General features: G+C 40.3%; 1 protein-coding gene across 2 annotated transcripts in view; it reads right to left on the bottom strand.

Moving 5' to 3' along the window:
• Positions 1–24,368, bottom strand: part of UNC5C (unc-5 netrin receptor C) — a gene marked incomplete at both ends in the record, with an annotated part of 354,396 nt that overhangs the window by 1,111 nt on the left and 328,917 nt on the right. For both annotated transcript variants that reach the window (XM_080915102.1, XM_080915103.1), the window contains 3 exons: positions 9,247–9,411; positions 10,489–10,638; positions 23,777–24,010. In XM_080915102.1, coding sequence (XP_080771228.1) covers positions 9,247–9,411; positions 10,489–10,638; positions 23,777–24,010 — 549 coding nt within the window. The remainder of the gene's footprint in view (positions 1–9,246; positions 9,412–10,488; positions 10,639–23,776; positions 24,011–24,368) is intronic.

Here is a 24,368-nt window from a genome sequence, read left to right as displayed (position 1 = left end):
GAATGACACAATTTATTTTAAGAAATAAAATGTAATCCCTGTTGACTTGATCAGCATAATGCTTGACATTCAGTTGGATATTCTCTGTATCCAACTTAAGATGGACACAAAGAATAAGTTCTGTTTTCTTCAGGAAGGACAGTTTCTTCCAGGCCTGGAAGTAATGGGTTAGTATAGGCAGGACATTGGGAGGTAGATTTGTATAGCCAGTGTTCAAGGATCATAGGTCAGGACTGCCCAGGACAGAAAGTCCTGGTGAAATTCCACAATGGCTTTCCTAATGAGACACTCCAAGATAGCAGTTCTCAACCTGCAGGTCATGACCTCTGGAAAACATCAACTTCTATTGGCCTTAGGAACTGAGACACTTTTCAATGTCAAAATTACAGATATGAAGTAGCAACATAAATAAACTTATGATTGGGAATTCCTACAGCCATCAGAAATATGTGTTTTCTGATGGTCTCAGCACACAGGATGAAAACTTCTGATTCAGGAAGGGGGAGGAGAGGGTTTAGATGTTGGGCATGCTCAAAAGGGAAGTTCTTTCTGAAAGAATAAATAGATGGGAGATGAATAAGATCGTCTAGCAGCCATCTAACCCTGAGGACATTCCCTCTGTGGACACATAGGAATCTCCATCTGGCCCTGTGAAGGTCGATTCCTTCGTCTCTTGCTTGATAAAGTGGGGCTGTGCTAAGAGAGATCAAATTAAGACAAACTCTTAAAAAAAAATAAAAGAAAGAAAATAGTAAACACAGAATATTGCCTTAGGGCAAGCCACTAATGGTGTCCTCTAATTGCTGAACCTCCTTGCTTATTTTTTGTAAATCCAATTTTAGGAGAGAAAACTATAAATTGGCTCTTAAAATAGTTTCAGCTCATAAAGCAGCGCAAATGCAAAATCTAAATTTCATCTGCAAGAGAAACTCTAATCATTTTCTGATCACTTCTGCTGGTCTGAAAGCAAGAGGAAATGTTGCTTGGGAACCATTAAAGCAATAACAAGAAATCTTCTTGATCTGCTTTGAATGTCACCTCTTTTTTAAGGCAGGGAACTTCTTGGTGTGCACATGTAGTTGCTAGAGGAGACACTAGCCACTGAGCCCAGGTCACCCTGAAGTCTGAGATGTTAGTTGAAGCATTCAGCTTGTGGGGGAGGGGGGTCAGTGCTGTTAGAGCCTTCCTGTCTTGCCCTGAATCTGAGGTCCCTGATCATAGGAGCTTTGAGGGGCAGGTGGGGTCTCTTAGCTGGCTGACTTCTAAGTGTGACCCACAGAGTGGTCTGCTTTGGGGGGTAATCAGTGGCCAATGCTGATTTTCAACTTCTATAATCTTTCTAGATAAGACCCATTGAGGAATTGGGGGACATGTCAGAGAGAATTGTTTTTCTGGTTTTGTTTGTTTTGTTGTTTTTTTAATGACATAATATAGACAATAGTCTTGGCTTTGATTAAAAGTTTCAGGGCTCAGAATCCACAGCTTGGCAAAGAGATGGTGCTGGCTCCTGTAGAGTAGCTCTGGCTCCCTGGCTAGATTGTGGGCTGCTGCTCAGAAGCATGCAGCAGGGTTAGAGAGCTCTGATGAAACTCAAAACCTGCATCCTGCTCAGACACAGAGCTCTGCCAAAAAGCATGAGTCCATAACCTCCAGGGTCACAGGGCTTCAAAAAGGCAAGCAGAAAGTCATTCAGGGGCACATATCAATGCTCATTAGTGGGTTTTGTGTTGGAAACATTAGGAACTCAAGAGTTGCAAGGATTGTATTGGGCACCAGTGATGTGGGGGAGCAGAGAAGTTCCACAATATCACTACAGTTTAGCAACTTCACCTGGTTCAAGTCCTCTTAATCCTTTTGGGAAATGATGATTGTAACTACTCCTTAAGACCAGAAGGAAAACCTATTATCCTCTCAAGTCCATGCTCACCTTGAATGTCATTGGGTAGGGATGGAGGGTAAAGTCTGCACAGGGAAGAAATGACTTGTGAAGCATGGACTCCCCAAAGAGTTTGCTCATCGTGGTTGGCCATAGTATCTTCCCGCTGCTTGCCTGTTCTTTGCCCTGCACTCCTGCAAGCCTGTCTTCTTACATGACTTACCTTGTGCACCACTCTTCCTGATCCGCTCTCATTCATTCATTCATTCATTCATTCATTCATTCATTCAAGGAAGTGTCTAATATCCTTTCTCCATGACATTTCAACCTTAAAATTTTGTGCCCATGTGTCTGTGTGTGTGCATGTGTGTGTATGTGTTTGTGTGCACTGAAGTGTGTGCATGTGTGTGTATTTTCATAGAAAATGGTTAGAAGCCTGAGGACAACTGTGAGTATCATTCCTCAGGTACTATAGCTCTTTAGTTTTTGAGTTCAGATCTCATCCCTAGTGATTTCAGGGAGCTCCAGGCATTCTGGTGTCTCCTCTCCTAAGAGCTGGGATTATTAGTGCATGTGGTACCATGTTTAGTGTTTTTATTTTCATTACTTTATATGGGTTCTGGAAATCAAAATCAGGCTCTCCAACTTTAATAACTGAACCATCTCCCCAATCCTAATATTTTAACCTGTATTTATCTTTATGTGGTTAACGGTCTGACTTCATAGAAGCATAAAGGGTGAAGTAATTGAATCTTGTTGCTCTTTTCCTCCACCCCCATCTTTTTTAGTGTCCAGGTCTCAGTATTTTACTTTCAGGTCAGTGTCTTATTGTTGTTCTTTGTTTGGGAGAGAGGAAAAGAGAGGAAGGAGAGAGGGAGGAGAGAGGGAGGAGAGAGGGAGGAGAGAGGGAGGAGAGAGGGAGGAGAGAGGAGAAGAGAGGGAGGAGAGAGGGAGGAGAGAGGAGAAGAGAGGGAGAAGAGAGGGAGGAGAGAGGAAGAGAGAGGGAGTAGAGAGAGCATGCAGATGAGGAACACACACACACACACACACACACACACACATACACACACACACACGGATTTGCTTTTCTGCAATTTGGGTTATTTTACTTAACATAATGGCCTCCATCCAGTTCTAGTTATGTTATGACAGATTAGGGGATTATATTATTCCTTATGACTGGGTAATGCTCCCTTGTTTTACACAGCATTTTTATTTTGTTGAGGGTGGCTAGGCTGAATCTGTGACTCAACTATTGTGAATTTTGCCACAGTACACAGGGCACACAGACATGTTTGATTAGGTATGCTAGTGCATTTTCCTCTGGCTATATACTTAGAAGTGGGATGTCTGGATCAGTCAGTGTATTTATATGTACCTTTATAATGGCTGTACTGATTATATTCCTATCAACAATGTTAGAGTCCCTTTTGGGCACATGCTCATTAGCATTTATTTTTTCGTCACTTTGATCATTGCCCTACTAACTGGGGTGAATGAAGTCACACAGTGGCTTTGATTTGTACTCCCTGATGGCTAACTGAGCAATTTTTCCCATGTATGTTGGCCATTTCTATTCATTTGAGAAGGATTTTTGTCATAATCTGCTCATTTTAAAAGTTAAATTTTTTTTTTTTTTTAGTTCTTTCTATTTTCTGGATAAAAACCAGTCCTATTTGAGGCTGCCATGTATTTTCTCCCATCCTGCAGTTCTCCCTTCTTGGGCTGATCATTCCCTTGTGCTAAAGCTTTGCAATGAGTGATCCTAGCTTTAAAGTGTTCCCTCCACTTCCCCAGGTTTGGTTTTCCTATCCAGAAAATCACCATCACTGCTAACAAAGGTTTGAGTTGTTTTCATTGTGTGTGTGTGTGTGTATGTGTGTGTGTGTGTGTGTGTGTGTGTGTGTGTGTGTGTGTGTGTGTGTGAGGGGTTTCCAGTAGTTTCCAGGCTTCAGGTTTGGTTTTGTGTGTAGGATGAGGAGGATTATGTTTCAATCTTCTACATCTGTTGATTTTCTCCAACATCATTCATTAAGGAGGCTATTCTTGGTCCAGTGTGCAGTGTTGGTATCTCCACTAAAAATATTTAGATGTACATGGAAACTCTTATTTCTGGGATTCAGTGTGACTGACTTTATGCATCTTTGTGGCTGGGAATGCTATGGCTCTACAATAACTTTTAGGATCAGGAATCAGGTATTGTGATGATCCCTACTTTACTGATTTCACCCAGGACTGTTTAAGATATTTGTTTTTTAAGAAATATGTTTTAATCCCTAAAAATTTTAGGTTTGTCTTGAACCTGAAGTTGACTCTAGGTAATATAGACATTTTAAATCATTAACTTCTATAATTCATGGATATGGGATATTTTCCATCTTTTATGTGTACATGTGCATAACTGTATATGTATAGTATTCAATAGTTTTCATGAGTGGTTTGTCATTTTTGATTGTAGAATTTTTCTGCCTCCATTAGGTTTATCCAAAGGTATATCTTTCTTCTCTGCCTACTATAAACAGCACTGTAGTTATGATTTCTTTCCACAAGTCATTTTTGATGTATAAATAAGCTAATGACTTTTGCAAGTTAATTTTGTACCTGACTACTGAATTATCAATTATCCTCTTTGGAGTCTATTTTACTGTGAATAGAATCATACCATGAGCATAAAAAGAGACTCATTTTTCCTTTCCAGCTTTGTTTGGCTTTCTTTCTCTTGTCAAATGGCTCTGTTTACCTGTATTGTACCTAGTGAGATATTTATATTTGTGTCCCTGTCTTAAAGGAAAATATCTTTATCTTTCCCCTTCATGATTGCTCATTTAATATATAATCTGTTCAAGGTTTTTTACATATAGGGTTGTTCAATTGTGTTATGCCTTTCCTATATCAGGGATGCTCATATAATTTATATCTTCATTCTGTACATATGATACATGATGTTTAGTTTGCATGTATTAAATAATTAAACCATCATTTCATCCTTGGGATGAAGCCTCATTATTAGAATTTTGTTGAGAGTTCTTTTTTTTTTTTTTTTTTTTTTTTTTGTCTGTTTTGTCAGAGATATTGGTCTTTAGCTGTTGCATGTCTAATTTTCTTAAAAGGCGATGCAGGTATCATAGAATCAGCTTCGAAACTGCTCTCTCATGAAAACTGGGGAATAGTTGGATGTAGTTCTTCTTTTAAAGCTTAGCCCCTAGTTTTAATTAATCATTATGGATACGCACAGCCCCAACCTAGGGCTATGTAGGGCTCCACAGGTGATGGTGGCAGTTGAGCTTTAGTTCTGACTTAGAGTAGGAAACCTTACAGCTCCCCTGCCCTCACTTCTCAGTCTGCTCCCAACCCCTCTCAGGTGGCCTGTTAGAGTGTGGCACACTCTCTTGCCTCTCATTCCTACCACCACTTCTAGAAGCAGCCCTCTGACAGGCCTTTTCTTTAATACCTTGTATACATGCCTTAAAAATTGGCCCAAGGGACATGTGCTACAACTTTCCTCTTCATATGTATATATGAAGTATTTTATTTGTTGTTCTATCAACGGATTCCCCTGGACTACTCACACAGCGCCCTATATGTTGAAGTTACTCAATTACTAAATGTGCCTAAATGGGAAGTGATATTTTTTGCTAAAGTAGGGAGACAGTGAAATCCATTCCTGATAAATTCCACTTGCAGAGTTGCGTGTTCTCTTTCCTTCTAACTGAATGTGAATGATGCCTTAATTCTTCCCATTGGTAAGCCCTGAGGGTAAAGAAAGGCTAGTTTAAAATAGATACGGATCTCAGGAAAATCTCACACACTTAGCTCATCCCTTTCTTGTTGAGTAAGGAACCAGCACCATTTTTATGAGGCCATTGCCCTAACTCCTAACTTGTTTACTCTGTGTCTCTGTGTCTATGAAACAAGCTTTGTATTCCACTTCTTGGATGGTTGATAGTATACTTTATAATATATTGAAAGTAATCAGAGAAAATACACATATACATTTATGCTTAAATTTCATGTAGTAATTTTCATTTACTCTTGGCTTTTCTTTATTCTCAGGTGAAAGTAGAGATTACTCTCACAAAATGTTTATTGTAATAATCTTTTATGATAGTGAACCATCTGCTTTTGATGTTATAATTTTCTTAGTTAACCATATGATTTTTCTGCATTAACCAAACATCTGTTCTGGGTGATCAGCCTACAACTCTAGTTGAATGGTAGTTTTCTTTCTATAGTTTATAGCGGCCATAAACATGCCCCGCTTTATATCTTATAATTGATTCTTCCTTCTTCCTCTCTCTGTCTCTGTCTGTCTCTGTCTCTCTCTCTCTGGCTTTTTGATACAGGATTTCCTTGTATAGCCTTGGCTTTTCTGGAACTCACTTTCTAGATCCGACTGACCTTGAAGTCAGATAGTTGTGATATATTTACATTGTGTGGCAGTGTGGGTACTGGAGCTATACCCAGGTCTTGTGCAAGAGCAGCAAGTACTCTGAACCATCTGTACAATCTGAGCTTTATCTCTTATTTTGTTAACAGGACATCTGATGCTTAAGCTGGCAATGGATTCCACTGATCAGAGAGGCAATGCTTGCACAAGCCAGTTTTTCCAAAAGAAGAATTATGGATATAATTATGTGCTGTGGAGCAAGTTCTACTATGGCACTTGTTAAACATTCATCTCTTGAATAATCTCAACAGCCCTAACAAATAATAGTATGCCAGGTAAAGCATAAGAAAATAAGGGATGATAACTGGGTATATTCCTAAGTAACTGTTCTCCTGGGAATTTATTATGATTGGTCTTTGTCTACTGCTAAAATGACACCCATTTCTAAAACATTTCAAGCTTTCCTTCCTTCTTTGTACCATGTTTTCACTTTGGACAAATATCTTGCATAAAGAAACAAAAATGAAATATCTTTCATTATTTTTATCTTGACCTCCAGCCACACCAATATTTTTAGTTTTCTAGGTATTTTCCTTCCGAAACATAGTCTCTTCAGTGGGAAGCTTTTTAGGACATCCGGTGAAGGGGACATAGGAGAATAGGTGATGGCTTTGAGAAAACCATGTTGTATAATTGCCCTTTCCAGACTGGTCACTGTGGTGGGCAAAGGTTCTACCCCAGGCTCTAGAGGCCCTGAGTGGTGTGATTTTATAAATAACCTCTGGTGAATGACCTTCTTTAGTAGGTCACTAGTGCAAAAAGGAAAAGACAATGTATTCTAAACATGACAGATAATTCTCCAGGGATGTGACATCGGAATTAGAGCCCCTTAGACTCTGTTAGCTTGCCTTGTCATGGAAGGAGCAGGGCTCAGAAGAAAGTAATCACAAATGAAGCCATTCTCCGTGCATACCAACTACCGAATCATACTGAGCCACTCAGTATTTTCCCCGTTTTTGATGAGAACCTGGGTCACTGGACTCCTCAGAGCTCACTGTCCTTGGGCCTAGAGCCTCTCATTGCTCCCGCATCAGCATTAGTACCAGAACAGAACCCCTTCCTGTCCCCAAACCTAACCCGCATTCAAATGATAACCACAATGGGATGCAGGGACACAGAGTACAAGCTGAAGGGTGCTACTGAATCCCCAGTGTTGTTTTTTTCCCCAGTCTGGCCATTTCTTCCATCCCGTGCTTCGTGTGCTTGTCTGTCGCACATGGGCAAATGCCTGCTGCGTGACTACAGGGCTGGCCACTGAGCTGACTGCCAAGTTGCAAAAGCAATAATCTTTTCTCTGTGTTGGCACCAGAAAGGAGTCCTTAAGTTGTGATCACACTTTCCAAAACTGCCCTTTCTGTGTGAGGAGCTAGCAGCCCTCCCTGGTGGGGGAGAGCTCAGAGCAGTTCTCATTTCTTTGTGACTGCATCTGATCCACCTTTTCAGGGAGCAGCAAATGTTCATGCTGAACAGAAAGCGCGCATCAAAGGGCCAGACTCCTCACCCCCCTCCAAAATTCCACAGCCTTTGTTGTCACAGGAGCTGGGTGGTTATTGAACTTTGCAGACCTGCTGGGCCAGGAAAGTGAAAACACCCTCCGAAGCCAGCAGGGGTGGTGCTGTGTGCCTGGGAGATAGGGCTGTGCATCCAAAGGCCCCGGCGGTTGCCATGGCACCCTGACACAGAGATCATTCCTTATGAATGTCACCAAGGTCTGTGACTAAAGTTGTTTATGAGTCAAAAGTCTCATGAAACTGCAGGAGTAGAGGATGACCGTGCCTCACAGGCTGTGGGAAAGAGGAATGGCGCTTCAATGAGCTCACATGTTCCCCTCACCCACCTCTGCCTCGTTTGTTAAGGAAGATCGTCTTTAAATAGGACATGTGGCACAAGACAGGCCCAACAGACTGACACTGCAGTCATCTCTGAGCAGAAGACAAAAAGTGTTTTAAATCATCCTCTGCTGGCTGCAGTAGGGCTCGTGGTCGCTCACACAGCAGCATGGAGCTGGGCTCCAAGAGGCCTCAAGGGGCAGCTTTCTGAGCAAATGGCTTATTCATCCCCCTTTGTTCCTCCAACATGAAGGCTTACCGGCTTTTCAAACCATAGTCTTTGCATCCGAGGAGGACAGAGAAGGTCACGGGTACCTCCTATTTCCTTACAGAGAGGTTTGAAATAACAGCAACTATCGATATGGCTGGGGTATGAATGTATAAAAATGCCCAGCAGTGTGCGTGTGAAAATCATAGCAGACAAAGGCAAACTGACCGCTCTGGAGAGTATGAATTTTCTTCTATTTCTGGAGGGTCTCCCACTCTGGGGTAAAGGACACCTTCTCTGATATTTGAGGGCTAGGGAAATAAAGGAAACCTAAAAGTTTCTCCTTTCAATATGGGAGTAAAGTGGGGGAAACAGACACCTCCCTTTTCCTTCATTCCACTCAGTATCACATGACTATGACAAAATGACAGAAGTCCCTCTGAGAAACAGGTGGGCAGGTGCAGGATGCTGGTGGAAAATGCCACCCATGCACATTGCTACTGAAACCTTGCACTTGAAGTTCAGATCTTGATTGTGTTTCTGTTGTGGTGTGTTAAAATACAGTCTCACTCTGTGGCCATGGCTGGTCTACAACTCACAACTTGAGCTAAGCTAGCCTTGGCTTTGAAGCAATCCTCAGTAGTGTTGGGGATTTCCAGGGTTTACTGTTATGTCCTGTTCTCAGATCTCTTTTTATAAGTTACAGTATGAATCTTACATGCATGACATAAGAAAATTTAGTTTCGGAAAAACGTTTCTCTCCCCAGTGCATTAAGCACCTAGGGACAGCTTGGGAAGTTGTCCATGTTACTTAGACAGGAAACAATTCACCCACCCCTAACCGTTCTTTCCCAGGATCCTCACCAAGATCATAACAGTATCTTACCTCTGACACAGTGCAGTTGAGCTGGAAGATCTGCCCTTCCCCTTCAACCTGCCGCACACAGAGTTTGCAAACCAGCTCCACTGTGTTTAGGCTGAGTCTTTCCAGAGTGAAGGTACAGTGGAGGTTCCTTTGAGAGCCACTCCAGATATGGTAAAATGGAATTTCCTGGAAGATATGGGTTGGGAACCATAAACAAGAAATGCTGGTTTGTATCGATTAAACGCTGCAGCATTTCAGTTTTTCACCTCATCCAACTCCATGACTGCTCTCTGTGCACATATGGTCTCACCTCTCTTCACAGAAGCGAACAGAGATGTAGAGAGGTTAAGTAACAGCTACTATTGAACAGTGAGGAAGTTGATTGGTTGAGAATGAAACCCATGGAATCAACTTTAGAAACCACACTGAACCAGAGTATCTGCCTCTCATTTAGCAAAGCAGACATTGTTGATGAGATGATTAGAAAGCTTGGCAAGATCTTAAAAGAAGTACTGCACACTCTACCGTTTCTCATTAGAGGAAATCCTCGGTGGTGTGATGTATTAGAGAAGAGCAAAGCTAGCCACAGGATGTTGTGATGATTCTATTTCTTTTCATGCCTTTACTCTCCCTTTGTCCAGGGCAGGGGCAGCTAAAGTTGGAAATCAGTTGGAAATCAGTACTCACAGAACAGACCTTAGCCTGAGAGGCACAAAGCCCACACCAGATACTCACTTGTCACTGTTGAAATTACTGTACAGAGTCAGCCCTATATGCTTGTGGCAATCAAGCCAAGGAAAGGATTCATGAAGGAATATGGCATTTAGGTTGAGGTTCTGGTGCCAAATCTAGAACCAGTGAGTGACAGTATCATTCACTTACATACCATGACAGCCACCAAACTCTGGTTCCTGCAAAGTGCAGAGACTATGCTAGCTAGCAAGATGGAAAACCAATGCATGTCAGGTAACAGTGCCCCATCTCCTCCTTTGGGTGCACTTGAGGCTGTTCCTATTAATGCAGTGAATGTTGAAAACTAACTTACTAAAATAACAGTACAGTTATTATAAGAAGAATACTTTAAATACTATTCCTTTATGTATGTTTAATGGGAATTTTTCAAAACCCTGGCCCCATAATGTTTTGGAGAAATAAGTGTTGGCATGGGAGATATTGGCAATGTCTCTAAGAAAGGACCATAAAATTCTCAATCATTTGCCTTATATCCATTGCCAAGTAGTTAGTGTCTCTTGGTAGCCTCACCTGATACTTAGCCAGCAATTTGCTCTTCCAGAGGGAATGGGCGATGTCATGAATTGAGAGGCGCAGGTTGTGGATGCTGCCTTTAAAATGAAGAGCCTTGGGTTCTTCTAGGAGCTGTCCTCCCATTTGCCTTTCCAATTGTAGAACTTCCTACAATGACACATCCCAAAGCAAGGTATATTATTGATAGAACTGCCTAATTTCCATCAGACTTCTCATCAAGTAAATGCTTCTCCACCATGTCTGTTGGATAGAGCATGGGACTTCACTTATGCCATGAAAACAACCAACTGTGGGTCTGAGACCTCTAGTATGAAATCTTGACCATTTCGCATGGTCTTAAGACACATTGGCAAGTACCCTGTGGAATTTGCATCACACTACAAGTGAGAAAATTCAGTAGGTTGTTTTTTGTAGTTGATAAAAACAAGAGACTGACATTGAGAAAATGGGTAGAGATATGAATAGAAGAAAAAATATTGATAGAAATAGAAGTAAACCAGTAAGAAAGTAGAATTTCATAGAAATTTTAGAGAAAGGGGTTGATACTTAAAAGGTGATTTCTTTGTTATATTTGTTAAAACCAACCAACAACTACTGAAAATGTGGTTTATTTTAGACATTTAGTCCAGTCTCTTGTGGTTTTGTTATGTACAGAAATGTATAAAGTACCTAAGTAATAGTTAATGAACCTTTGTGTGTGTGGTGTGTGTGTGTGTGTATGTGTGTGTGTGTGTGTGTGTGTGTGTGTGTGTGTTTTCACAAAGGAAAACCTTGAGTTACATTTATTTAATGTTCACCTTTGTTCAGAGATAGGGTTTCTTACTAGCCTGGATGTCTTCAAATAGGCTGGGCAAGGGACCTCATTGGCCAACTCTTCAGTCTCCCTGGTATTGGGATTACAAGCATGTGCTATCATACTCAACATTTTTTTTTTTTTTTTTTTTTTTTTTTTTGGTAACATAGGTTCTTTAATTTCACGGCCAGAACATTACCAACCAAGCCTATTAGAGAAAAAACTTCACATACAAATAATGAAGATTGAAAACAAAAGTTTCTGAACAAAACAGCTATCCAGATTAGATTTTAAAAAGACTGCCCCATCTCTCAAAATTCTAGGTGAAAAACTCCACCCCATTCATTTACAGTATGAAGATGTTACAGGAAGACAACGGCTGTATTTGCTTCCACTCTTCAAGCTGCTTAATGGGACTTAATGAAGCATTTCCAACTACAGCTGATATTATCCAAACAGCAGCTTACTGTAAGTTATCAATATCCATGCATGAAATGAACCTCTTTTGTACTTCTCTCATTCTACCAAAGTTTTAATGATTAAAATATTGTGTAATTCATGACCTTTTGAAAGTGGGGATTTATGAAAATAGCCATAATTTTAAATAACATAAAGCAAAACACGGCTGTCTTTGGTGGTTATACTTCAGCAAACAAGGGGAAGTTTAAGAATACAGGTATCGATTCAGAATTCTATCTGCATACCCTCAAGAACACCCAAGGTATGAAATGCGGAGGGACCACATGGGACAAGTTGGATCCATCACAAAATACCCAGAGAAGCATTTGTTGAATAAATAGTGTAGCCACACTCTGGCCATCTAGTCACTCCCGTGTTTAGCAACATCACAGGTAAGAGGCAAACAGCTCAGTGAAACTGCTGCTTCCTGGGTTCTTAGCTTCCATCATCAACTGCTGGAGGTCCTTTGAGGCAGAAGAAATACTAGGATAATGGAGAACATAGTCTCAGATAGGGAGTCCTCTAATTGGTGTCTAATGGAAACCATGAGGCAAGATCCCTCTGGCACAGATGAGTGTGTGGTCCAGATGTCTGATAATATTGACCTGCTCTCCTCCATGGCTGCTGATGAGTACCTATTACTTTTGACAGGAGCTGAGCAGCCAGCTAGCCACCTTGACACAGATGCTGTGTCACTATGCTCTAGTTCTGCTGTGTCCCAGGGTCCCCAGTAGGACCTTCAGATCTAGGCAGCCCACTATCACACATAGACACCCTCCCCGACACTTCACACCCCATTCACTGACAAAAATCTTCTGTCATCCTGGGGAACAGGGAAGAGATGTGAGGGTTAATTGCAGTTGCTTCTGTTTCAGCAGGAACGCATAATGAGCTTATGTTGATCATGTTCAGTGTCTAGTTAGCATAATAGAGAAAGCTGATGTTCCCAGTGAACCTGGCACCTGACAAATTCTAAAGCTAAAATGATGTTTGTTTATAAGCCATTAGAAGAAAAGAAACATAATTAGAAATCTTTGAGATTACAGTCATGCCAATCAATCAGTCCTAGCTCCTTTCCAGTATGCCCTAATTACCTCATCAAGACATCTAAAGAGCAATCGATAGTAATTATCTGATTACTATAGATCTTCATTACATCCAAATTATCTCCCTGGGACGTCTGAAAGAAGATGCATTGTATTCTGGGAGGTAATTGTACCCAACAATGTAGAGTGCACACCCCATCCCTACAGTCAACATAGAATGCCAGAAGACAGCACCTTATTACTATCAGTTTTGTTTTTTTTTTTTTTTTTTTTTTTTTTTTTTTTTTTTTTTTTGGCAGGATAGACAACCTAACAAAATTTTAGCTTTTTGTTGGCCATGACCTCAATGTCAAGAAATTTTGAAAGCAAAGTCTGGGTTGGAGTCAATCCAAGAGTAAAGCTCAGTACTTAATTTCTCAGAAGTCATGCTAGGGAGTTTTCTGGAATAAAGAATGGGCCTATAGTGGCTTGGGGAGCCCCTTTCAAAGAGAGAGAAAACAAACAAGGAAGTACCACTTAGTAGCAGTGGGGGTAGAGAACCCCCCCTCTATCCTCTCTATCAATCAGGAGACCCATAATAAGCAGCTGTGCAGAGTTGAAATGTGACCTCTTGAAGATTTTTATCAATAGGATGTATCATTTACCAATACATACCTGATTGTGAATTTTATTTTAATTTATTCTCAATTTATAAACTTAAAATAGCACATTAATAAACCAATTTTATGTTATAAAACAAAGTTATAAGCTAAGAATAATAAATACAGAAGTACTAATGTTGTCTTTTATTGGCCAATGGGGCACTGAGCTTGGGGTGTGTGAATTTTTTTGTCTTAAAGATAGGCTGTATAAGCAGCTGTTCTCACAACAATACGTGGGTGAGGAATTAACACAGGACTATTACTCAAATTTGAAACAGTTTTCCTGAAAAAATAGTGAGTAGTCTTACTATACTTAGGATATTCAGCTTGACCAAAAAAGACCACAAATTACAAAAGACAAGAACCAAAGCACTGGCTGAGTTTCAGGACAGCCAGAGATACATAGGCAGACCCTGTCTCAGAAAATAAATAAATAAAATAAAAACACAAAGCAACAACAACAAACTAAAGCACTGAAGATACTCAAGCACAAATAAAATATTTCAGTGAGTAAGTAGAACTCCTTGGTAATAAAACTCATATAAACCCACCTGTGAGTCAAAGTGACTAATCATGCTCACTGGATACCACCTGTAACTTTTGTGTCAGAGGAGGGATCAACCCACAGGACATGCTAGTCAGGCTTCGTTTTCATATTGCTAAAGTTCAGTGCTCTGAGATAGGCTAGGACCATTTCAGCTTAAAAATACACTGTGACTTGTACATAACAAACTTGCTTTTCTGGAGTCAGTCTTCCTCCATGAAATCATGTTAGTTAAAATCTGTGATATGAATACAAGAATGAAATAAAATATAACTGACATACTCATCAATGAACCATGAGTTGACAGCTAAATGCTTTCTTCTCCTGGACTTCTTGGAAACAGCCACTCAGTGTCACTGAGATGTGTGTCTTATGTTAGGAAGTGTGAGGCTTGGTCCACTGCTTCTGTTCTGCATGGAACAGAGGCCATGTGAGCCTGTAATCAGGCTGGTAGGTGATCCACTCTAAAATGCTGTTTTGAAAGAATGTTTTTTGAGTCACAAAGGTTAAGTTATTTCATATCCCTTAATGGAGAATAAGAACCAAAGGTCAAAAGATTTAACAGAATATCTCGACCTTGGAAATAAATGTCATAATAAACATTAGGATCATCTAGGATGTTTGGGCTTAGAAATATAAATGTCATCTTCCTTTGTTGAGGTTGTCTTTCTTATTGGTATGTTCTGTGTGAACTTACTGGATGCTCTGGTAAACTGTCTGTTCCACTTGTTTTACTTTGAAAAGTATCTCAGATGTGATGTAAGAGTGATTGACACCAGATCGCCCTCCCATTTCTTTATGGGAGCACACATGTATACATGCATATGAATCCTAGAGTAAAGTGACCAGGAACTCTTCATGGAATCTAATAAGCGACTTGCTGTGACATCTGCTTCCAACAGAGAGCTGCATGAGGGTTGGATTGATTCTCAAAGCCCATAAAAGACTGCAGCAAAGGGGGCACCATGGACTTCCACCATAGAAACAAGCAGGTTGCACAATAACCAATTAAACCAAGGCACTATCCTTGCCAAGCCATTAGCCTAGGCCACTTAAGAGGTATAATAAATTGAAGCTCCTTTAAAGGTCTATGTGGAAAAATAAACCAACTCTGGTCTGTGTTTGGGCTCTCATAGGCTCCCAGATAGTAAGGTATATCCACATTGGGTCCAGCAAAGAAAGGATAATGGAGGCATACCTGAGAACATGCCTAAGAACCTAAGGCTCTTCTGTTCTTTCTATACCAGTAGAAATTCTCATTCTTTAGGACTCTCCAGCCCCATGGGATTTGCCACCTCTTCCCTCCCTGCCCCACTTCTCTTAAAGGGCCTTCCAACCATGGGCAATTTTCCCTCTAGAGAAGGCTCACAGTTAGGATTCCTGGTTAAAATTTCAGTTTCTTATAGTCCATTGATTACTAATGAGAGGGTGTGTAGAAGACAAAACCACCTGTTTGTTTGTTTGTCTACTTTCATACTCGTAACTGCCTCTGTAGTAAAAATATACATATATATTTCTGGGTACTCTATTTCCAACAAAAACAGAAATATGAATGCACTCAATCTACTTCTTTTAAGGAGCTGAATCATCAATTCCAGATCCAGTAGTGGATGTAAGGAGTTCCTGCAAAAAAAAAAAAAAAATCATTGAGCCTCAAAGATATAAAGGCATAGAAGCCAGCCTCCTCCTTAGCTTATGGAGCTAGGACCTTCCCTTCGCTCTGTCCTTGGTGCTGACAAAGTTCAAGGGCTTCTCTAGGGCACTGTCTTCACAGAACAACTTAGCACATGTGCAGCACAAGCACATTAAGCCTCCGACCAACTCCCAGTGATTGTGTCGACTGTCTGGACTAAATCTGCCTTCATATTTATTGAAAACTATCCTGTTTTTTTTTTAATCTGGTCTTTATTCCTATGTTGAAACATGCCCTAGTCATTTGGGAATGAGAAGTTTCTTTGTGCTACTGTGGCTATTTCCACAGCCCCTGTCACAGCAGTGTGCCTACACTCTACTAGAGCAGAGGCCAAAAAGAGCAGCAGTCCCTCTCTCCTGTTCCATGCCAGCTTTCCAGCAGGCAGCCCTCAGCCCTGTGCCTGCTGTCCCCGCCTCTGGCCTTCAGGCCTCTGGCTGCTGAGCTGGGCATTGGGGAATAGCTGACAGTCAGCCAGCCTCTCCACCTGCTCAGGTCAATGTCACCTCATGCTGCTACTTTCCTTTCCTGTGTTCACACTGGGGCACTCTGCCCTCCCCTCCCAAATCTGTCTGCCTGCTTTCATTCTTAATAATAATAAGGCTAGACACCAGTGACCATGTGCAAACATTCCCCATCAAAGTCCCTTCATTTCCAGGGCTCTGCCTGCTGTTCCAGCAGCTGCGGCCGCCACAGATGCTTGGGCTGAGCTGCCACTTTCAGTCTGCCTGGTCAAGGAAGTTTGTGACGCCCTCAAAGCAATGTGCCAAGGGTCTTACTCAACAGAGAACCCATGTCATTTGTCTCCCCTGGGTATTCTTCTAATGTAAGCAAGGATGTCTCACATACTATCATGGAACAGGGACTTTCAGATCACTCTAATACATTGAGTTCATCTTGAACTTCTGTTTACCCTTTAACATGTTATTACTCAAATTCCATGAGTAATTACCAAATACTGAGGATAATACAATCTTACCATCTTGTGCTCTCTATATAGGCCACCAGCCCAAACCACACATTAATACATACAGTTAAGGTATATGAGGGCAGTGATCTTTCCTGGAGACTTGCAGGGAGGGGAGTTTACTTTCTTTTTCTTTCTTGGCTTTTTCAGGCTGCTTGCCTTCCTTCTCATGATTCCTTCTTCTGACTTCATATCCAACAATGAAACATTTGCTCCTTCTCCCTTCCATCCTCATAACACCTACTGACCACAGGTAAGGGAAATTCTTTGCACGATAAAACACTTCTTACTACTTTATATCTGCCCTGTCAAGAGGGAACACAGTCATGTTTGTGAGCTTCTTTTGCTGTGGAGGGTATTACATATGCAGAGCAGCAGTTTGTAGGTAGAGAAGTATTGTTATGACTAGCACAAATTTCCTCTCCTATGCTCCCTACAAAAGTAAATTCATCAAGCAGGTCTTTTGCTCAATATAGGATAGGGCTAATTCCATGTCTCATGAGAAGATGACAATGAGAAGATACATTTTGAGAAACCATACAGATCTCCATGACAACATCAGACCAGTTAGACTGCCACCAGAGAAGAGTCATCCTAAAACTAGACCACAGATAAATTTGACATCTTTGTTGAGTTATCACTTTTAACTATCATAATAGTCTCAGTGCCCATGCAGGAAGATTAATAGGATCTAGTCCTAATTTTGTACCAAATTCCATAATGTTGTCCTTGAATTTTCTAGGGGGTCCTAGAGTTAGACACAATCATTGAAGCTATAGCATATTCTCTAAGTTTTATCTGATATATTTCTAAATATGGTTAGATAGATTAATGTCAGAAACCAGGACCCTAGCAGTTTAATAGACAAGTTAGTTTTGAGGTCACCTGCTGCTTGCTATGAAGCAGTAGCAGATGGACAGCAGTGGAGTTGACAACAGGTGGCAGGTTGAAAATGAAGCCACCTACCCCTTAACATGTTGCCTAGCAAGCTCAGCCCAGGAGAATATCAACCACTGGCAACTGAGAGTCATTGAAACCATTTTGATTTTTCCTACTTTTCATTCCTACTTTTCAGTGTTTTATTCTTTTTTTTTTTTTTTTTTTTTTTTTTTTTTTTTTTTTTTTTTTTTTTGGTATCTCTCTTTTACAGAGTTAACTGTTCTATCCTGGAGTCTACATTAAGGTATTTGAGAATTAGACTAATCTAAGGGAGAGTTTTCTCTGTACCCAGAGACTCCAAAGAGAAAAGCCAGATTGTAGTAATGTATATGATTTTCTTGGGATCACAAATATGTCTTTTAGAAGCTTAATAAACATGGTGCATACAGAATGAATGCAAATAACTCTTTTTAAGTTTCAGATTTCAGCATTTATTAAGGGTCTTTATTATGAAGAGGCTTGGCTTAATAGTGTAGCAGAATTACTTATTTTTACATAAATGAATTTTTCTCTCTGGGAGTTTTAAGGCTTATTCCAAATATAACCTTGTTCTCTATTAATTTCTAGTCTATTTATATTAGGATTTAAGGCTTTACAAATAATGAAAAGAAAACATAATTTTTATTACTTTAATCACTCAAGGAGGAGGAGAAAAATAGAAACTCAGTGATACTCCAAACTTCATCTTTTCAATATACTTGACCTCTCTATTTGAGTTTATTCTAGACTATTCTCACAGTTTCCAGCATCTTTATCTCCTTGTGTGAACTCAACCTCAGCTTTGCTCCCACTGGTCCTTCATGCGTGTGCACAGGAAGAAAGCATCCTGAAAGGTATATAAAAGATGCCTGCTGTCTTCTGTCAGCCTTGACTTTCACCCCAGTCAGTCACTGCTGGCATTCTGATTCTACATCAGAACTTCCACGTTGCTAAGTGAAACTTTTAAGTTTTGGGTGACCATTTTTTGCTCCAGGGCTTAACAAAACTCAGGAAAATTGTTACAAAAGCTGCCAAACTCAAAGAGGTAGGCAGAAAGATGAAAGGATGTTTTGTGGCTTCTTGAGCCTGATTGAAAGGGAGCCTCCTTTTCTTTGTCTAGCCATGCCCATAATAATATCACTAGATTTAAAAATATTGTGAATATACCCAGCATTGATTTTAGTAAGTAAAAATTAATAATCTTGGTATGTTTAGGTAGCCACCTTTTGTAATACCTTGCAAGGGCTACGTAGTTGTATTTATAGAAAATGAACAGTCCTTTGGACCCCTACCACAGTCTCATGTTTCTGTTTTTCCACAATCCAGAGACTCCCTACATCTAGTTGCAAGTTTATGAGAAAGTCAAGTCCTTGAAATCACAATACTGGGCTACTAATATTAGTGGTAAGGAGTTAGCTTTAAGCAGAAAGCAGACCTTCTTTCTCCCAGGGCCTAGATTTAGAGATCACTGTTAACCATGCAGGAGCCATGATATTAGGACATGGGGCACAAGGAAGAAGCTCCAAACCAAACAACTGCTGTGTGAAATATGATGCACTGGGAAGAGATAAATAAAAAAAGAAGGAGAGCGTGACAGACACTGCTTATATTAGTCGTCTTGGGATTGTAATGCGCCTAATTGGAAATGAGCCTGAACAAAAAGTGGAGAACTTGTTAATTTGTATGCATCATTGGCGAGGAGAATCAGTGTAGCTTGCTACAGCTCGATGGGAGAATATGTTTGAGATGAGTTCTCTCCAGAGGTAGAAAAAGAGAGAAGGGGATTTTTGGATCAGGAGTGTAGGGAAGGTTGAGGAAGCTTCTTCTATAAGCAAGTGGCAGCTTTATTGTGGCCGAGATGGATGCTCATGGGATTTTCGTCTTACACTAGGAGACATGCTCAGATTGGAGATCCTGACAAAGAATAAGTTATTGCTGAGGCTAGAACATGAATATATCTGTGTGGATGGATAAACAATGTGAGTAAAAAGAAGACTAAAAACCATATACCTAGAATGGCAAATCTGGGGTTAACTGAATTTGAGGGAATATTTGGAGTAAGTAAGTCGAAAGAGAGACCACAAAACAGGCCCTGCTTAGGCTGGTAGAAGCAGTGGTCTGCACTTAAGGAAATACAGTGGGTAACGAACAGCCTGAGAAAAATCAAACTCACAGGTAGAGTAATGTCCAGGAGCAGGTAACAGAATGTGGGAATGAGTAGAGTTTTCTCTCTCAGACTTTTGGTGAATTAAGAGAATGGGGCTTCCCTCTTGCCACTGGAAGAGATGAAGAGCTATTTGGAAGGTCCAGGAGTGGCTAAGCCGAGTACATGAAGGAATGGGAGAATGGAAGACTTGGGGATATAAGATGTTTGTCCTTAATATAAACTCACATAAAGATGTATAAACATGCTTAAGATAGTAGTCCTTAAGCGACTGTACAATATGCAGACAGTGTTGTGGTAAATCTTCAAGTCCCAGCCAATGTAGAGCAGAGCCTTTGTAGAAGGACCCTGAAATAAATCTCTGAAATCGAAGTAGATTTTGTACATGTATGGTGATAAAGAATTACTACAAAAGAATTACTGAGGAAGGAAATGACAAGAAAAGGAGGAGGAAGGATTGGAAGGGTGATGGAAAGAGCTTAGGGATCCAAGGACTGCAAAATTATCATGGAGATGCCAGAGTAGCAGTGATACAGAGCAAGAAATGTGCCGAGAAGGTATTCTTTCTGTTCTGGAGGGCCCTTTAGAGCTAATGAGCCTCCAGGTTCCAATTCAAGTATGGGTAAAGTAGCACAAACATGACTGGACTGTCTCTTCAGAGTGTTGAGTAGACCGTTTAGTTATTACCAAGATTTTGGTATTCCTGCATCATTAAAGGGCCAACAGGTGCAAGAATCCTTCATCCATAATTCACTTCTTTCCAGATAAGTGCGGGATCCCCAAATGCTGAGAGTTTGTAAATGTCTGTCTGAAAAGCACTGACCATGATACAAATGACTCTTCGGCTGCTTTTATGACTGAGAGAAATTCACTGGTCTTCTTTTGCACTGACCAATTTTATCCCTGTTCTACAGTTATCATACTCAACTGTGTAATTTTTAAAAGTATAACCTTTTTCGCATATTTTCGGGTGTCTATAGGAAGGCAGATTAGAAGATCCTCAGTATTGCTACATCAGAATATAAGATATGTGTATGAGACATTTCAGATACCATCACTGTCTGTGCGCTTCTTGCAGTAATTTTCCTGGAATTGTTCAGAAGATTCACTTTAGTCAGACCTAAGGCTGTCCAACAATTACAGGGTGTTTTCCCAGGAAGAATTTAAATGGAGCATGATTTGTATTGTGTCAGTGCCTTAGAATTGTTACACATATCTACAAGGAGAATGAAGGAAACACTCTGAAGCCTTACACAGGGCCACACTCAGATCAGTTACTTCCACATTAGGAAATCCAACAAGCTCAGTCACTAAGAATGTGTGCAGTGACCAATAAGGTCTTTTTCCTCTCCTTGGAACCCTTGCTGGCCATATATCCATCAGGAGAACTGCACAGTTGCCTATGGCTGCTCATTTCTCCCTTGCCACATCTTTGAGATGGCTTCCCTCTAAGCTGTAGCCTCCATTTTTTTCACAATGCCAAATCATTTTCTTGATAGAAACTGCAGAAAGACGTACCCTCACAGTCAAACATGTTTTTCCTTTGTCTTCCTTACTCCCTTTACTCTTATTTCCCTCCCCTGGTGCTCTATTTTACTTTGGCTGGCTGAACTTCCTGTTCCTACATCATGGCAACTTCTTAGGCCACCATATCTGGCTTTACATTCAAGTTAGATTTTTTTTTAATTTAGAAGTAAAATTTATTTTGCCAAAACCTCACATTATAATCCTAATGTCCCTTTGCTTAACATAAAATTTTTAAAAATACCTAAGACAAAAGTGTTTATTATATTTTCTTGAATATATTTGCTTACTTTGTTTTATTTTTAATTTTATTGGATATTCTCTATACTTTCATTTCAAATGTTATCCCCTTTCCCTCACTTTTTCTCCCTCCCCATCAACTTGATTCCATGAAGGTGCTCCCTCTCTCAATTACCTTCTCAAGTTAGTTCTAAAGACCAACTGTAGTTAACTGCTCACACACAAAGCTTGCCTTTTCTATACCATTGACCTAGAGCCACTTAAACTTTTCTGATCTTTGGAGTCTGTTAAGTAGAATAATGATAATTTCTTGGGATATTGTAAAGATTGAATGAGTTAATAAAAATATGTAGAATTTTGACTGGTAGGAGAACCCAGAACTAGTCATTTGTCCACTCTTTGGATATTTGTCCTTCTAAGTGCAGTTGACAAATATCAACATGGTATCACTGCTTCCTGGATCTACATGTTGGGATCTGTTGTCTGTTCAGAAAATTAACCCCATATATGATGGTTTGAGAAGTGTATGTTATTTTAGAACTGTTGTACAACATAATAATTCTACATATTTATTGAATGTACTATGTTATCAAATAATGAGACGAATATTGCATAATCTGACATGTATGTGTAATTTGAAGTGGTTTATTATATAGGATCATGCAATAAAAGAATAGATAACAAAGTCTAAGGAGGATCAAAGGAGGTAGAACAGAGACTGTTTGAGAGAGATAAACACACACACACACACACACACACACACACACACACACACCCCTACCCTTAGATATCTTTAGATGCCAGATTTATGTCCCTAACTCAATAGTCTATAAGTAAAATTACTATTGCCAACAAATGCTTGTGAGATCCATAATTAATAGCTGATAATTCTCATCTAAAGGGTAAGAAGTTTAAGAGAGTGGATTTTTGAAAGATAATTAAATTAGATGATGCGAGTAAGACTCTTATTAATGAGATAGATGTTATTATAAAAGGGCCTCCTCACATTTCTGATCATGAAGACTCAGCAAGAGACTGGCTGTGAAAACCTGGAAGAAGTCCTTATTGGAGCCCAATCCCCTTGACACCCTCCAACTTGGCTTCCAGCCTCCAACATGATAAGGAATAAATGTCCACATTTAGGTCTCTTTTCTCATGGTATTCATCATAGTACCCTGAATTCACAACTTCATAGGCATCCTAGATTTGCCAGTTTTGGAGACTGTCTACTTGAGTGAGTCACTACACTGTTTGCTCAGGACCTCTTATCCCAGTTTCCTCCTTTTCTTTCCTCTGGTCTCATCATAGCTCTGCAACATCTTCTTATTAACTTGACTCTGTTCACTCAAGTCAGGGTCATGGGTCTGATGTGTATTTCCCATTATACCTTGCTTCTGTTTAAATCATTGTAGACCCCACAGACTCTCCTCTAATTGCTAAGGTCCATCTCATGTCAAGATCCTATCTTCAGCTTACAATATATATGCATAAGGGCATCAATTACTGTTCACTTTTGTGTGTCTTCAGCCTGTATCTAGGCATCTTTAATGTTTTTTTCCTATTAACGATGCTTAAAACCTCATCTTCCATTAGAACAAGACTCAAATGTTAGCTCTGGTTCAGATTTTCTTAAAATACTGTGTAGCTTCTCTTCCCGAACTTTTACAGAACGTTGCCTCTGAGCTGACATTCATCATGTTCTGGCTTATCTCCTCAACCCTGGCACACTTCCTTTATTCCTCCTTCTAGATCATCACTTCTTCAAAGGCACTTATTATATCCCTTGAAGCTTCAAATGGGATAAAACGAATGGCAATAATCACACCAGGAATTAAGCTCATTTATTCTGCAAAGCAGCAGCCTGTTGTCAAATGCTAACCCTCTTCCTCACAGCCCTCGTAAAAAGAATGGGAAAGCATATAAATGAAGTAGCACACAAGAGGAAAATACAGTGTGAGCAATTACGCCAATTTCTTTTATAGGAAGAACGCAGCTGAGATAAACATGGAAGCAGATTATTTACCATCCACGGGTTTCGTTGCCAAATTCTTCTACATTTTTCATTAAAAGAGCTCAAGTAAGGTAAACAAAAGTAGCCCTTGGGAGGAATTAGCACAGAGAAAACAGCTTATTTATCAGCATGGCCCCTGAGATACATCTATTTGTGTAACTGCTTCCTCTGGGACCTAATACATGTATTTGCACATCTGCCCAGAGCCATGTCCAGGTGTGTAAGGTCCCTGGACACCTTAGCCTCCAGGTGAGGATGAAGAGGGTTAGATGGGTGGGAAGCACTTACCTTCAGGGCATCCTGTGTGTCATCCAGGCAGTAGACTCTGATGCTGTATTCCAGGGAGGAGCAGCAGAGGGGCCCAAAGATGGCCAGTTTCAGACGCTTGGCAGCTGCTTTGGTGGTGGACTGCCCAACCAGGGCATAGGTGCTGAGGTTTTCTGTGAGAATATGGCAAGCCTCTGCGTCCAGCTGAATGTAACAGGGGGTTGTGAAATTTTCCTCTCCAACCACCACAACATCCTGGGAATAAGGGGGAAGGGAACATGGTTATGCCAACAAGGACATGTGCCAGTCACCTTCCAAGGTGGTGGATAAAACAGAAATATGTCCCTGAGTTCTAGTTTATCTTTCTAAATCACTCTGTTGCCAATTTTTTCTGTCGCATCAGCTCTTTCTATTTCTCTCTATACACTGATGTAATTATTGACATACGTAGCTTGGAATCTACTTGAAAAGCCAAATGATAATAATAAACTACCCCTTCTATTAGTATATCTGAGCTCATTAACTGCTTCTGAGGATTTGGTGTTTTAATCTTTTAATGACTTATTTAAACTCAAAGTATAAATTGTTGAGGTACCACCATAGCACATCAACC

The sequence above is a fragment of the Micromys minutus genome (genome assembly GCF_963924665.1).
Source record: "Micromys minutus genome assembly, chromosome: 4".
In the NCBI taxonomy this organism is placed as follows: domain Eukaryota; kingdom Metazoa; phylum Chordata; class Mammalia; order Rodentia; family Muridae; genus Micromys; species Micromys minutus.
Note: the sequence above shows the minus strand (reverse complement) of the source record. Positions and strands in the feature narration are given on the sequence as shown.